Below are 14045 nucleotides of genomic sequence, written 5' to 3'. Positions count from 1 at the left end.
ATTTTGAAAAGTCGGTTCCGGTGCTAAAGCATTTGGGAACAACTGGCCTAAGGGACTCATGCACACAGGGGAAGGACCCTTGATGACATGGAGTCTAGTAAGTTCACAAGAGAACACTTTGCAATAGGTCATCATAAGGTTATGGGCTGATGCGGATCAGGCAGCCTTCCTGTGGTGCCTTTGCAGGCAAAACTATACTACAGGCAGGAAGTAGAATTGCTGTTTAATGGATTTTTAAAGAAAGAAGAATATTTAAACGGCACCGAGGTGCATCTGAAATTTATTTCCTGTTCAACTGGCTCAAGCATTTGGAAAGGCTACATTCATACATGGTTAATCTACAACAAGCAGTGTGTCTTGTGGGGGGGGGGCAGTAGTTAATATTTTGGCAGGGGCATCATTTTTCAGGGTATATATATATACACACATTGTTACTTTCCCATTGTAAGCTGCAGGAAAACAAGCTTTTGAAACAAATACCAAAACCTGTAAAACCCGTTTGCTAGAAGTGAAGGGGAAGCAACACTCCCTCTTTCAAAGAGATTTTAACTCTGAAAAAGTTTGCCTCTGACTTAACACATCTTTACACATTTATCGACAGGATATGTAGAGAATGCTTTTCCTTCACCAATATTTTGCTGTACTTTACCTTTGCTTCCTTGAGAAAATTATATAGAATGGGACACTCAAAATGAACAATGGAATGTTTTGTTAAATGAACATTATGTGCATAGAAATACGTTTCAGAAGAATCTTTGAGTGCAAAGATTCCTTATAGGAAAACAAAAAAATTCGGGTGCCATCTTGTGGCAAGATTATAAAAATACACCCAAAATTAACTCAGGTGTCAAAAGATGTCTTGCAAAACGTAGTCATATGTGACTCTAACAACAAAAAGTGTGCTGGTTAAAAGCAAACACACTCCATGCCTAAATGCGTGTGTTTCTTTGCTTGGTGGAGTAACAGGCAGATTTTAAACAATTGATTAATTTTTTTTAAACCTATGGTTGATTAACTGGCAGGGGCCAATTTGAGCCAGAGTTAAGTACACACAATTATTTTTGGGAGGTTGCTTTGCATCCAGTGTGTGATAGAGATACTGTGATAATGAAAAGGAAACCATTCAACGATAGTAATTCCTTCTAGCAGAGGGCAGTAACTTGTGTTGAACTACATGCTCTTTTACACTTGCTCAGTATCTCCAAAAGGTACCTAGATTAAAGGTCCAGTACTATGGAAACTTACATAAATTTCATTGACTGAAAAAAAACAGAGAAAAGGCAAAATGACTCTCTCTCTCTCTCTCTGAGACAGCGCCCAGACTGTCCAAAGAGATCTGTTTAGTTCCCCCTCTATTGTCTTTTGACAGTGAGGTGATGATTGTGTTACCTCCCAGCTCTGTATTTTTCAAATTGTGCGCGCATGTGTGTGTTTGAAATTAACTTCAATTGCTTTCAAATGTAACCATATTGTTAGCCTCTGGGAGCTTTAAATGAACTGAGAGGTAGGATATAACTGCTCTTATAAATAAAACAAACTTTGATTAATCAACTCTAAAAGTGAAGCAGAACAGCATGTGGGAAGGTTCCCTTACATACGTCAATGCAACATTTTATTACCTCAAATTCCACCCTTCCTCTAGAGAGCTTGGGGAAGTGTTCATGATTTCTTCCCCCTCCCTGATGTTAGCCTTACAATGACCTGTGGGGTGAGTTAGGGGATGTTAATGGCCCAGGATCACCTGGTAGGCTTTAAGACAGGGTGGGAATCTGAATTGCTCCACTTTTAGTGCAGGGCACTTGGGATTCCCTTCAGGCTTCTGATTACTCCCTCATCCACCTTCAAAACCACCCAAGCCACATTCCTTCCTGCTGCCATGCATTCCCAAACCTTCAGCAGGGATGTTTGAAGGGGTTCTGAAAGGAGGGGTGAGGTCAGCAAAGTGGCTTCTGTTCATGTGGTTGCATGAGTACATCAGAATGCTATCAATTTTTTAGGCAGGAACAAAGCATGCTGCTTCTCTTCCAGCTATTCTCTTTCTCTTAACTTCTAGGTTAACATTCATTCTAGGTTAACACAACATTCTAACATTCTAACCTAACATTCTAGGTTAACACAAAACATATGAGACTTGTTCAGGTGGTTACCCTGAAAGTATGTAAGGGACAGGTGAGACAGAGGGAGTGCTCTACTTAGACCTAGGCTCCACACCTGGCCATACCCCCCCACCCCGGTGTCCAACATTCAGTGCTTGCCTCTGCAGACATGTGCTAAATATGGGGATGTGCAGGGTCTATGGCTGGGGAGGAGTCAGGCATAATTGTTCCTGCTCCCACTGTGTTCAACCTGAACAGAGAAATTCAAGAGGAGGATAATGAAGCTATATCATTAATTCCTGCAATGAAAAGGGGCATGGAAAAGAAAAGGGAGCACTTACTCTGAACTTATATTGTGTGCTTCTTTTGAGATTTTTCACAGTACAGGTTCGGTCTTCTCCAGTGTACTTGGTATGAAACACACTATCCTAAAATGCCAAGTTGAGTTACAGGTCATGTCAAAGAACAGGCCAAGTGAAGGAAGTCTGAAAAATTAAAAACTCAGAAATTTTGAAAAATCTGGACATAAGATTGCAAGATCTGGCAGAAATAAAAATACAGGCCAGAACAAGTTAACTAAAATTGTAAAATGCGTAATAGTTTTAACAATGCAACGGCATGGAATGCCTGTTAATCCCACTAAACTTAACAAAATTTATAGCACACTCCTTTATCTAAAGCTCCCCTACCGAAGCAACCATGCAACTGGAGCATGTGCTGAATCTGGGGGAAGGGGGAGTCCCACAGGCTGCACATTGCCACTGCTGCCTGGAATGGTCTGACGGCGAGTGGGAGGGGCTGCTCACAAGGCATGTTGCAGCACCTGCAGTATGTACCACACTGTCCCCCTACAGCCATGCCACTACCTATAGGCTGCCCATTTCTTTCTTTAAGATGCTGAAGCTGTTAAGAGCTCAGCGAGACATAGCATAAGGAAAGTGTTTAAAAATCCTCTCCACCCACAGCAAAAATGTTAACCACACACAAGCTCAGCATTCGAGCAAGAATTTTTGCAGGTCTGGATGGCTTCACAGCAAGCATGGCTCCAAATGTAGATTGCCATAGTTGCTGATGCAAGCAGGCCACAGCTCTTAGTTGAGTGCGACCAGAGTCCCAGCCTCTCTCACAACCCTGGAACTGCAGAGAGGAGACAGGGACAGTATCACCTTTCCCAGAGCACTAAGGTCAGAGAAAGCCTAGGGGTCATGGGCTTATCTATCACTATGTACAAAGCACCTAGTCCAGGGGTCGGCAACCTTAAACATTCAAAGAGCCGTTTTCCGGAGAAAAGAAAACCTCGGGAGCCACAAAAGCCTCTTGACATCTAAAATGAAGATAAAACTGCATATATAGTTTTTTTTTTACATTTATGCTATGTATAAAAAAAAACTACAGTGTGTTAAAATCAATGGGATTTCATTTGACTCTAAAGTGGAGTCAGGGGAGGGGGAAAAAAAACCGACAGATGCTGCTTTGCGCTGAATCGAAGCAATGGGAAGACGTATGCAGGCTTACTCAGAAGTAAGCGCCTCTCTGATTTCCATGGAGCTTCCTACTTAGCCAGTGTGTGTAGTATTAGGATCGCATCCTCTACCCTCAGACTTCTTTTGGGAAGTCTGCCTTGTCGGTTTCAGAGAGACTGACTTCCATGCTCAGGCACACTGACCAGGAGAGAAATCGCAGGAAGGCCAGAGGGGCTGATTCTGGAGTCGGCTCCCAATCCTAAGCATGCCTACTCAGAAGTAAGTCCCATTCAGTTCAATGGGGTTTATTCCCAGGAAAGTGTGCACTCCCTGCAGGCGCACTCCAGGGAGCTCCAGGGTCGGTCACCCCTCTCTTCTGCAGTGGGGGGGGGCAACATTAAGGCAAAGGGCATCACGAAGCCTGCCAGTCTCAGAGGGATGGAGCCGAAGGATCCCCCTGCCTGCTCTGTGCCGGGGGGGAGGGGAACGGCGCCAGGGTGAGAAGAGCCCAGCCTGGGCGCAGGGTGGTGCACGCGCACCTGGGGCTAAGCACTCCAAGTTGCGGGAAGGGGTCAGAGGAGGCTTCGGAGCGCAGCTTATCTGCCTCGGAAATGCCTCTGTATTTTTACATAGTAATTAGTTTAGCAAAGGGGGTGACAGAGAGGCGCTCTGTCACCCCCTTTGCCACTTTCACCCACCCTTCCCCGCTGAGCCCATGCACCACCAGCTCTCCCTGCCCGGCCACAGGGGTCCCTGCAAAGCACCCCCGGTGCCTGCCACCAGCAGCCACGCGGTTCAGCCCCCTGTTCGCTGCAGGGAGAAGGAAGGAAGGGCGCAGGGAAGAGGTGCCCAGCTGCCTCCCCGCACCTGCTCGCAGTGGGGCACCTGCGGGCACCTGCTCGCAGTGGGGCGTGGAGAGTAGGTGCGAGAGAGCGCCGCTGCCCCTTCCTTTGATGCCCTTCCCCGCTGAGCCCATGCGCGGCCGCGCCAGCGCTGCCAGCTCTCCCTGCCCGGCCACAGGGGTACCTGCAAAGCATCCCCCACGCCCGCCACCAGCGGCCCTGTCCCGCAGCGCCTGCTCTCAGTGGGGCACGGAGAGCAGGTGTGGGAGAGCGCCGTTGCCCCTGCATGCCGAAGGAGCTGCTGTGGGCAAGGGCGGCGCCCCGATCCCGCACTCACCAGCAGCCAGCGCCCGCAGCACATCGCACCGGAGAGAGGCGCCCACAGGGCTGGGCGGCGGCTGCAGGGAAGACGGCCCACTTCCAGCCCCCACTTGGGAGCCGCAGCAGACCGCTGAAAGAGCCGCATGCGGCTCTAAAAACACAGGTTGCAGACCCCAGGCCTAGTCAGAGCAAGGCCCCCGCGGCTAGAAAGAGAGGTGACAGTTTTCTGCACTTTGCTGTAATAACTCCGAACTTACATCTTCCTCCTGAATCTCCAAGGTATAGGTAATCACTTCTTCTGGTGTGCAGCCTTCGGCTTTATTCCACTGCAGGGTGATCCATGTGACTCCAGCACGAACAAGCTTTGGTGCAGAAGGGGTTTGAGGAATATTCCCTGATGTGTACCATACCACTTCTTGACTAAAGCCACTGGGAAGCAGTAGAGAAGAGGACAGAGGATGAACTGTAGGCAACATTTATAGAAACCTACCATCCTTGAGGCACTATCACAAACACTGGCCTTGGAGGACACAGCAACATCACAAACTACAGTTTCTTGGCTTGGATACTATGTCAAAGCATAATTTGCCTAAACTTTGCTTTGCAAACTAGATTCAGTTACAGGCTTGGTGCTGTTTCAAGCATCAGAGCCAACCATCATCTGAACCACTGTAGTATGACTGGTCTATTTGGATTTCTCCATCTTGCTCTGGCTACTCTTCCTTGTTGGCATTCCTCAGTTGGTCCAGCAAGAGCCTTTCTGGAAATACAGCCTTCATGTACCTCCTAACTATAATCCTTGATTACTCCTAACCAAGTCAAACGTAAGTCTGACCTCATTCCAACTCTGAGCACAGAATTCCAAAGAATCTCTAAAAACACATCCATAGAAACCAAGCTGTATTTAGTCTTCAAAGACAACTCACTCATGGATGGGGAGTTCAACAGGAAGCAGAAGCTCACCTCGTGCCTATGTCGTTCTGAGCTGCTACGCGGAATGTGTAACCCATCGCTGGACAGAGTTTCGTCACCTTGTAATGTTTTTGACTCCCGAAGTAACATTCTCTAAAACCACTGCTCCTTTTTCCCTGAAAGAACAGAGCATATCATTTTTAAAAATTCATAAAGGCCACATGAAGTATGAACCTATAAAGTCAGGGGCACTACTGTAGGATGTTTCATCTCTGCAATTACTTTCTTGAGGATGCAAGCGTAACACCTAGTAGAAAGCACTGTGTGACGCTATTTTGAAGACAACATGTGTGTGCTTTTGATCAGACTGGGGTTTTGCCAAATGTTCATCTGCACATGTGCCTACTTTCTTTCCCAAGTAATGCCCATAACGTATGGGTCTGTCCATTGGAAGATATTCACAAATTTACTTACAAGGGCTAAATGCCCCCAAGCAAGACATCAGATGCACACAGTTGCCCTCCCCTGAACTCTCATTTTCACTAGAGTTTCTCAAACTGTGGGTTGGGACCCACTAGGTGGGTTGCACATCATTTCAGATGTGTCCCCATTCATTTCAATATTTTATTTTTAATATATTAGACTTGATGCTACCTTGGTATGTGACAGCATTTGGGGAAATGTTACAGATCTGTACTTTTAACTCTGTATATGCTTTTAACAATGATAGTCAATGGGGCTTACTCCTGGGTATGTGTTGGTAGGATTGCAGCCAAAGATTGTTAAAAATTTTCTGGCTTGATGATGTCACTTCCGGTGGGTCCTGACAGATTCTTATTCTAAAAAGTGGGTCCCGGTGCTAAGAGTGTGAGGCACTACACTAGAGGCACCACAGAAGTTCTCAAGGTTCAGAAACAAACTTTGGAGTTATCAATTTCCCCACAAACTCTCAAAACTTGGCTTCTGTTACAGTGCAAAGAATTGCCTCACCAGTCCTATGTTATCTGACATTGTCTTGATTACTGTATGCACGTTGCTAGGCCATTAAGTGGTTTTGATTCCCTAGTGAAAGAGAGTGCAGAAATTTTAAATAATTTCTGTTTTAAATTTTAAAAGTCTCCTTGAAGGAAATGTTTGAAAAGCCCTGAATTCAGATTTTATTTGTCTTATGACTGGTTCCTAAACAGGAAGATTTGAAGCAGCCAAAAAACAACCAGGATTTGGGTGCAGATTTTAAAGCAGTAAAAAAGTTACTGTCTTATGACCTACAGTGTCACAGTGGCCAATTCATCCCAGAGCACCTTGAAAGCCTCACATTTGCTCCCATTTCAAGCCGGGAACTCCTCCTAGCGACACGCTAGCATTTTCTCTCATGCAGAATCATTTAAAAAAAAAACATTCAGATAAACCCTTGAAATAAACATTGCCATTTCCTCAAGGCTCCATCAGCCTTTTTTTGGATGATTATTTTCCATCTAATTATTTGAAAACGTAAATCTGCACACACAAAATATTTACCACCTGAGTTGACATTTTATATTCCCCAAGCTCAGTTTGGGTTGGCTGATATTTCAAATTTCTCACAGCAGCTTATATTTTACACCCCACAGTCATCATCAGAAGCTGGCAGATAGTTCTAATTTGTCAGGCATTTAATAGCTTGGAAACCCTCCTATTTTCAGTAGTTGCTGCAGTTTGGGACAAGAACCTGCGGCAAGCTGCTCCATAAGCCTTACAATCTTCCTAGAACTCTGCAATCTTGTCTCTCTTGCATATTCCCCCCCCCCCCCTATTTTAGGTCACATTTCTAGAGAATGCTCTGGCAAGTGGCAAGTAGCTTTCAATTCATTTCCCATGTCCTCATTCCCTTTACAAGGAGGGGAAACCAATGATAGCAGCTGATGAACTTTATGCTAATCCTTTGTTTCTTGAACCCTACAAGACTGCAGAACTGCAAACTACTCAACTATGATCTTCTTAAGGCCAGAGTCTCAGGAGGTAGGATAGGTTAAATGCAAACGCATGGAGACATGTGATCTCCAAACCCCCCCCCCCTCAATATATTCGTGGTAAAATTAAATGCTTGTTTCTTTTAAAAAACAGTTTCGTTTTCTGATTTTTTTTTTTTACCTACCTCATCCCACTCTAAAAGATAGCTGGTGATTTTTGAACCATTGTCAAGAGGAGCCTACATTAAAATCAGAAGAAGAAAAAAAGAAACCTTTAGAACAGTGTTTCTCAAACTGTGGATCGGGACCCACTAGGTGGGTTGTGAGGCAATTTCAGGTGGGTCCCCATTCATTTCAATATTTTATTTTTAATATATTAGACTTGATGCTATCATGGTATGTGACTGCATTTGCAGAAATGTTACAGCTCTGTTCTTTTAACAAGCCACTATATATATGCTTTTAACAATGACAGTAAATGGGACTTACTCCTGGGTAAGTGTGGATTGGATAGCAGCCTAGGATTGTTAAAAATTTTTTCCTGCTTGATGATGTCACTTCCGGCCATGACATAACTTCTGGTAGGTCCCGACAGATTCTCATTCTAAAAAGTGGGCCCCAGTGCTAAAGGTGTGAGAACCACTGCTTTAGAAAACAGAAATTACTTAGCATGAAATTAAACAGTGGTTGCATTTGGAAGGTGTAAGTGGGTTCTACTCACATTCTACATTTGTGGCTCTCGTTTGTTTTCTCTTCTGGGCACGAATAGCAGCCTAGGATGTTTCACCTTCCCGAGTGATTTGGACTAACCTCAACCAGATCACTAGAAACCTCTCTTACTCAAATGGTTTTCACTGGCCCGCTTAAAGTCAGTTTAACTTATCTAGAAATTGCTTCTCGCTTCCACAAGAAGGCACCACTATGATACTACTATTTCACTGTACAAAGCAAGGGTTCAGATGATAGAAAGAGGGTCAGGTGGGCAGGGATGGAATTCAACTCAGCTTCGGTCTTAGCAAGGAGCAGGTGGGCTAAAATAAGTCCTTGAGGTAAGCCCCCAAACTGAAGACCCATAACAGAAAGCACTCCCATCTGAGAACTATCTAGAAGCCTGACTCAAGGCTTGGACCATCAGTGAAGGAAGGCACAGTACAAGCTGGCTTGGCAGTTGATGCGGCACCCAATTCCTCCATCCAGCACTAGTATGCACTGCAGCTTCCTCTAAACCAGCTGGATGGGAAGTGGCAAGGCAGCAGAGTTGGAAGTGGTGACTACCTGCTCCTGTGTCAGCACAGCCATGATTCTCAGCAGCACCACTGGAGGAGGAGAAGGTAAGTCATGACCCCATCCACGGACACACCTGGAAAGCACTTCTGTTTGCCAGAGACTTTCAGTCATGTTCAAAGGCCTTCTGAGATGTAGCAAGGCCAAAAGTGTTTTCCCTGTGCCTCAGAAGGCCCCCTGGATACATCTGGAAGGCACTTTCAGTTTGCACAGGAGACTTCCTATCACTTCTGGGAGGTGCTCTGAGGCCCAACTGTAGATTTACTTATCTATGGAATTCAATATCCATGGGCAATCCTGGAATGAATCCCCCACATATACCAAGGGACTACTGTATTTGCTTCTCTGTGGAACATTGTGGAACTTATTGCTGCATGATGTGATGGCATCTGGCCTAGATGCCTTTAAAAGGGGATTGGACAAGTTTCTGGAGGAAAAATCCATTACGGGTTACAAGCCATGATGTGTAAGTGCAACCTCCTGATTTTAGAAATGGGCTATGTCAGAATGCCAGATGCAAGGAAGGGCACCAGGATGCAGGTCTCTTGTTAACTGGTGTGCTCCCTGGGGCATTTGGTGGGCCGAAGTGAGATGCAAGAAGCTGGACTAGATGGGGCTATGGCCTGATCCAGCAAGGCTGTTCTTATGTTCTTTTCATCCCAATATTCCTTCACTCACCTGGTTCAGTACATTAGAAATAGTTCATTAATCAGATTTAAAAGATAGCATATTTTGTTCTTTCTCAAAGAGACACAAGCTTTTGTGTGACTTACCTTCCACTGCAAAGTTAAGGAATTTTTGGTCTTGTGTGATGCTTTGGGTGGCAAAGGGCACTCTGGGACACAGCTGTGAGTGGTGAAGCTAACAGGCTCTGAACAGGATCCCTTTACTGAATTGTATATTGCGTATATCCTGAAACACACACAAAACGTGAAGGAGAAAAAAATTGCTATTTTTCTGTATTTGAAGCAGGCTATCTTCATTATGCATTTTATCAATCTTCTCAATAAGGTTGTCTGTTACATTCTTTAATATGCAAGTCTTTGGGCACCAAGAAGCACCCTGCAGCATTGAACATATTCTACTGAGTCAAACTACTAGTCTGTACTGTCTACACTGCATGAAACCCTGAAGAACAGCTGACAAGCTGGGGTCTTTCCCAGCCATATTTGGAGATACCAGGGATTGAATCAGGTGTGGACCTGATCAGGCCCCTGAATGGGAGACCACTGCAAACCCCACAGAAAAAGCAGGACATACATTGCCTTCATCCTGGTGGCTCCTGTGATGATGGAAGGATGGCATACACAATTTAAAAGATTTAACAAGTAAACGAAGGAATGATATATAAATCTGGAAATTTATAAGTAGCCAGAGCAGTCAGATCTTGTACAGATCTGTCTGTGGTTGATGGAGCCTCAGTAGGTTATACTGTACTAGTACATTGTTTCATAGACCCTATAGAGTAGAGGTTCTCAAACTGGTGGGTCGTGACAGATCTGTAACGTGTACAGTTTGTGTAACGCTTCCTGCGTCCCTTTAAGGGCAGGGGAAAGGGAGAGAGGCAGCGTTGCTAAGGGGGGGCGAGGGGGGGTGCTTGCACTTACTTTAAGAAGGCAGGGCTGCAGGAGGTGCGGGGAGCCATGCACAGTGCTCCCCGAGGCTTGGAACGTTCACTAAAAACATTTTAGTGAACGTTCCAAGCCTCAGGGAGCGCTGTACAGGGTTCTCCGCACCCCCTGCAGCCCTGTCTTCTTAAAGTGCAAAGCACCCCTCCTCGCCCTATCCCCTTCCCTGCAAGTACTTACTGAGGGAGTAAAACTCCCTCAGAGTTTGAGAACCACTGCTATAGAGATTAAACATCAACAAATTCTAACTTGGCATATATACTCAATACTCTTCATGAACATGATCCCCGGGACCATATCCTTCCTGGCTGTCTCTTTGCTTTATAGTCCTATCATTCTTCACCAAAAGCCTGCCTATAAAGCCATCTTAAGTAGATGGCAGAATAAAGAAGGGTCCAGGTAGATTTCTCTACCTATTCCATAACATGTGGAATTTGAGTCCTTCATACAGAATTATTATATTTTTACTTTCTTCAGTGTGTTAATTTTTTATTTTCTTTATGAAAAGTGTTCTGCCTTTCTGCCTTCAAAAAGATAAACAAAGCAGTACATGACATAAAACTGTAAAAAAAAAAATACAATTATATAAGAAATGTCTGTTAACAGTTCTGATCAAGGATTCAGTTTGGAACTGAAAAGGCCTTTCGGAACTGAGAGTAATTCATCTTTTAGCAAATGGTTGATGAAAATGAGAAGAAATTGAAACTATTTATCATCTCCCCCATCTGGAAGCTTGGCTGAAGAATCCACAAACAGCACACACATGGGAACGGCCAAAGACTAGATGTTGTCAGTATAATTTGCAGGCAGCAAATTCAAGTTAGACTGAGTTTTGCAATATGGGAAGAAAAGTTAACCATTGCTTTGTAAAAGCTTCTTCCATCTCACTTCTGGTAAGGCCCAGTTTCCCCAGGATAGTCCTGCAAGTTCAGATTCAAAGGTATAACTGTGATACACAGTCAGAACATAAGGGAAAGAGGGAGCAAGGCCACCATTTCTTATGGTTTCTCTTTTAAAGGCACTGTCCAGTAGGACTTGTAACATTACTACGACTACATCAGTAATATATACTATTATATATTATACCCTAATATTATACTACGGCCACATTAGTAATATATACTAATATATACTCCAATACAACGGCCATACTAGCCATGGGAAAAATTGAATTTTCCCAGCAACATGATATTGTGAATTGTATGCTGGGAAAATTCAACATCCCCAAGAAGAAACGTTCCCTGTGGGGGAAGACATCTGAATCCTGCCCAACAAAATTAGCAACTACTGTGCATTTGTTGCTCTATAAACCTGGGTAAAGTCCTTAGCATTGACTTCAATGGGATAGTGGATATTTGTCAAGGGAAGGCAAACTGTTTGGGGTCATTGCCTTTCTCCTCCCTGGGACTTCCATGGTTTGAGTTGGGTCTTGGTAGTCTTTTGACTAAGAAGACAATTCAAAGTGGGTTAAAGGACCATTTCATCGTGGCAGGCTGCCCTTACACGGTTGCTTTGGTTGTCCAGCCAGACGGAATACATACAGCACTCAATGAAATCATACCCTAAAAAGGTTTCCAACTGGTTATGTTCAGTGCCAGAGAAGGAAGCTTAAAAGAAGCAGTTTACAGTGCCCCGGGCTTGTTAATCTGTGGGGCTTGCACTATTTTGCCTGAGGACTAGAACTGTTTGAGAGCTGGAACTGCTGAGAGCATGAGTTCAAATCCTGCCTCAGCCATGAATTTACTAGCCATAGTTCCCAAGTCTCAGACTCACCAATCTTCAATACAGGTAGAATATTACATACTGAGATAATTGATATGAAGTGCTTTGCAAACTCTAGAACAGGGGTGCTCAATAGGTGGATCACGATCTACCGGTAGATCGCGAGGCAAAATGAGTAGATCGCGGAGTGCCGACCCCCCCCCTTCAGGTGCCTCTGGGAGGAAACGCCGGGAGTAAGGCCCATTGTACTCAATGGGGCTTACTCCCAGGTAAGTGTGGCTAGGATTGCAGCCTCACAGCCTAATCCTAGGCATGTCTAGTCAGGAGTAAGTCCTGTTATACTCAGTGGGGCTCAAGGTACACCAACATACATTGTACACATAAATGTTATATGTTATGATGGCACGAACATTGTAAAAAAAACTCTGGTAGATCTCCGGGCCTTGCTGGGTTTCAAAGTAGCTCTCGAGCCCAAAAAGTGTGAGCACCCCTGCTCTAGAATAAGGATACCCAAGTTAGAGCCTGCAGGTCCCATCTGGTCGCACCACAGATTTTGACAGGCTTGCTGAACTCAGCAGCATTATGTTTATACATGCTCCTCCTAGGGCTCTTCTTTCCTCCTCTCTCCTGCCCTCCAAAAGTCACCTTCTTCTTCCTGCTAGACAAAGTACCTGGGTTGGGTCACTCTTGCTCTTGTAAAAGAGGCAGCAAGCAAGTCTGCCGCTGCAAAACTCTTAAGAGTTCTGGAAGAAATGTATGTTTTACGTTGTTGGCTGCCTTGGGCACCTTAAATGCGGGGGAAAGGTGGAATTCCTTCCTTCCTTCCTTCCTTCCCTTCCACCTTTAGCCCAAGACTGAGTGATGTGGCCCTGGCAGCTAAAATTTTGAAGACCTTTGCTCTAAAGCACGATGCAAAGTACTATTGCTGACACATCGGTTGCTGTTCAGGCTCAAACTGTAAACATGGACATACTGATTTTTCATGAAGTCAAAACTTCATGAAAGTTCATGAAGTTCTTCATGACAAGACAAAGGATTTGTCCTGGGCATGGGGGAGTGGGGAAAGGAGCCAAGAGAAGCTGCCCAGTATTTCTCCACTGCTCAGGATAGTCAAATTGAATGTAGATACATTTTAAATTAACTTTGGACCACAGCCAGGGCTGGCCTGACCCAACCAACTTCCTGATGCAGGCTCGGGTCTGCTGCCCTGATGGCAAAAAAAGAAGAACTTTTTTGCTTACTGGGCTCTTTGCCTGCTGCACTGGAACTCAGAAGTGCTGAACATTCAGCTTTCAGGGGAGAAAGCAAGAAAGGTAAGTAGGAGAATGATCAACCTCAGGTTCAAATAAGCGAATATCAGAATTTGCCGCTCACTCCAGTGCAAAGTCAATTATTCTTTAATCAAGGGAGGGAGGCAGCAGCAGTCAGAGGGAGGTGAAGGCTGCAGACTCAGAGTGACAGGCACCCCAAGTCTGCCACCCCTCAGGAAGAAATAAAACAGTGGGGATACTCCGGCAAGATAGTGAAAGCTTAGCATGTTTATCTCATGCATCAGGACAATGTTACTATGGAACAGTTTATCCCACTGAAAATGTAAACCCTTGAAGACACAGCCAAGGTTGAGAAGACCTCAAGCTCAAAAAACAGTTTTTTATTTTGCATAGTTTACGACTTGCACTGGTTTAAGCTGAGCAAACAAAAAAGTGAAACAAACAGCTGCACGAAATAACCTTGAATTATGCTTAATTTTCCCTGTTATGCTTTCGTATGGTACCATTTTGGATCCAGCCGGGAATTTAGCTGGTTGTTTCCTGGCCTTGTTAATAAT

General features: G+C 44.7%; 1 protein-coding gene across 3 annotated transcripts in view; it reads right to left on the bottom strand.

The window, feature by feature from the left end:
* The window catches only part of FNDC3B (fibronectin type III domain containing 3B), a 313728-nt gene that overhangs the window by 57541 nt on the left and 242142 nt on the right, over positions 1-14045 (bottom strand). For all 3 annotated transcript variants that reach the window (XM_066619166.1, XM_066619167.1, XM_066619168.1), the window contains 5 exons: positions 9641-9779; positions 7769-7822; positions 5686-5810; positions 4980-5151; positions 2438-2524 (listed from right to left, as the gene is read on the bottom strand). In XM_066619166.1, the coding sequence (XP_066475263.1) occupies positions 2438-2524; positions 4980-5151; positions 5686-5810; positions 7769-7822; positions 9641-9779 (577 nt within the window). The remainder of the gene's footprint in view (positions 1-2437; positions 2525-4979; positions 5152-5685; positions 5811-7768; positions 7823-9640; positions 9780-14045) is intronic.

The sequence above is a fragment of the Tiliqua scincoides genome, chromosome 3, assembly GCF_035046505.1.
Source record: "Tiliqua scincoides isolate rTilSci1 chromosome 3, rTilSci1.hap2, whole genome shotgun sequence".
Taxonomy (NCBI): domain Eukaryota; kingdom Metazoa; phylum Chordata; class Lepidosauria; order Squamata; family Scincidae; genus Tiliqua; species Tiliqua scincoides.
This window is presented reverse-complemented; position numbering and strand designations above follow the sequence as displayed.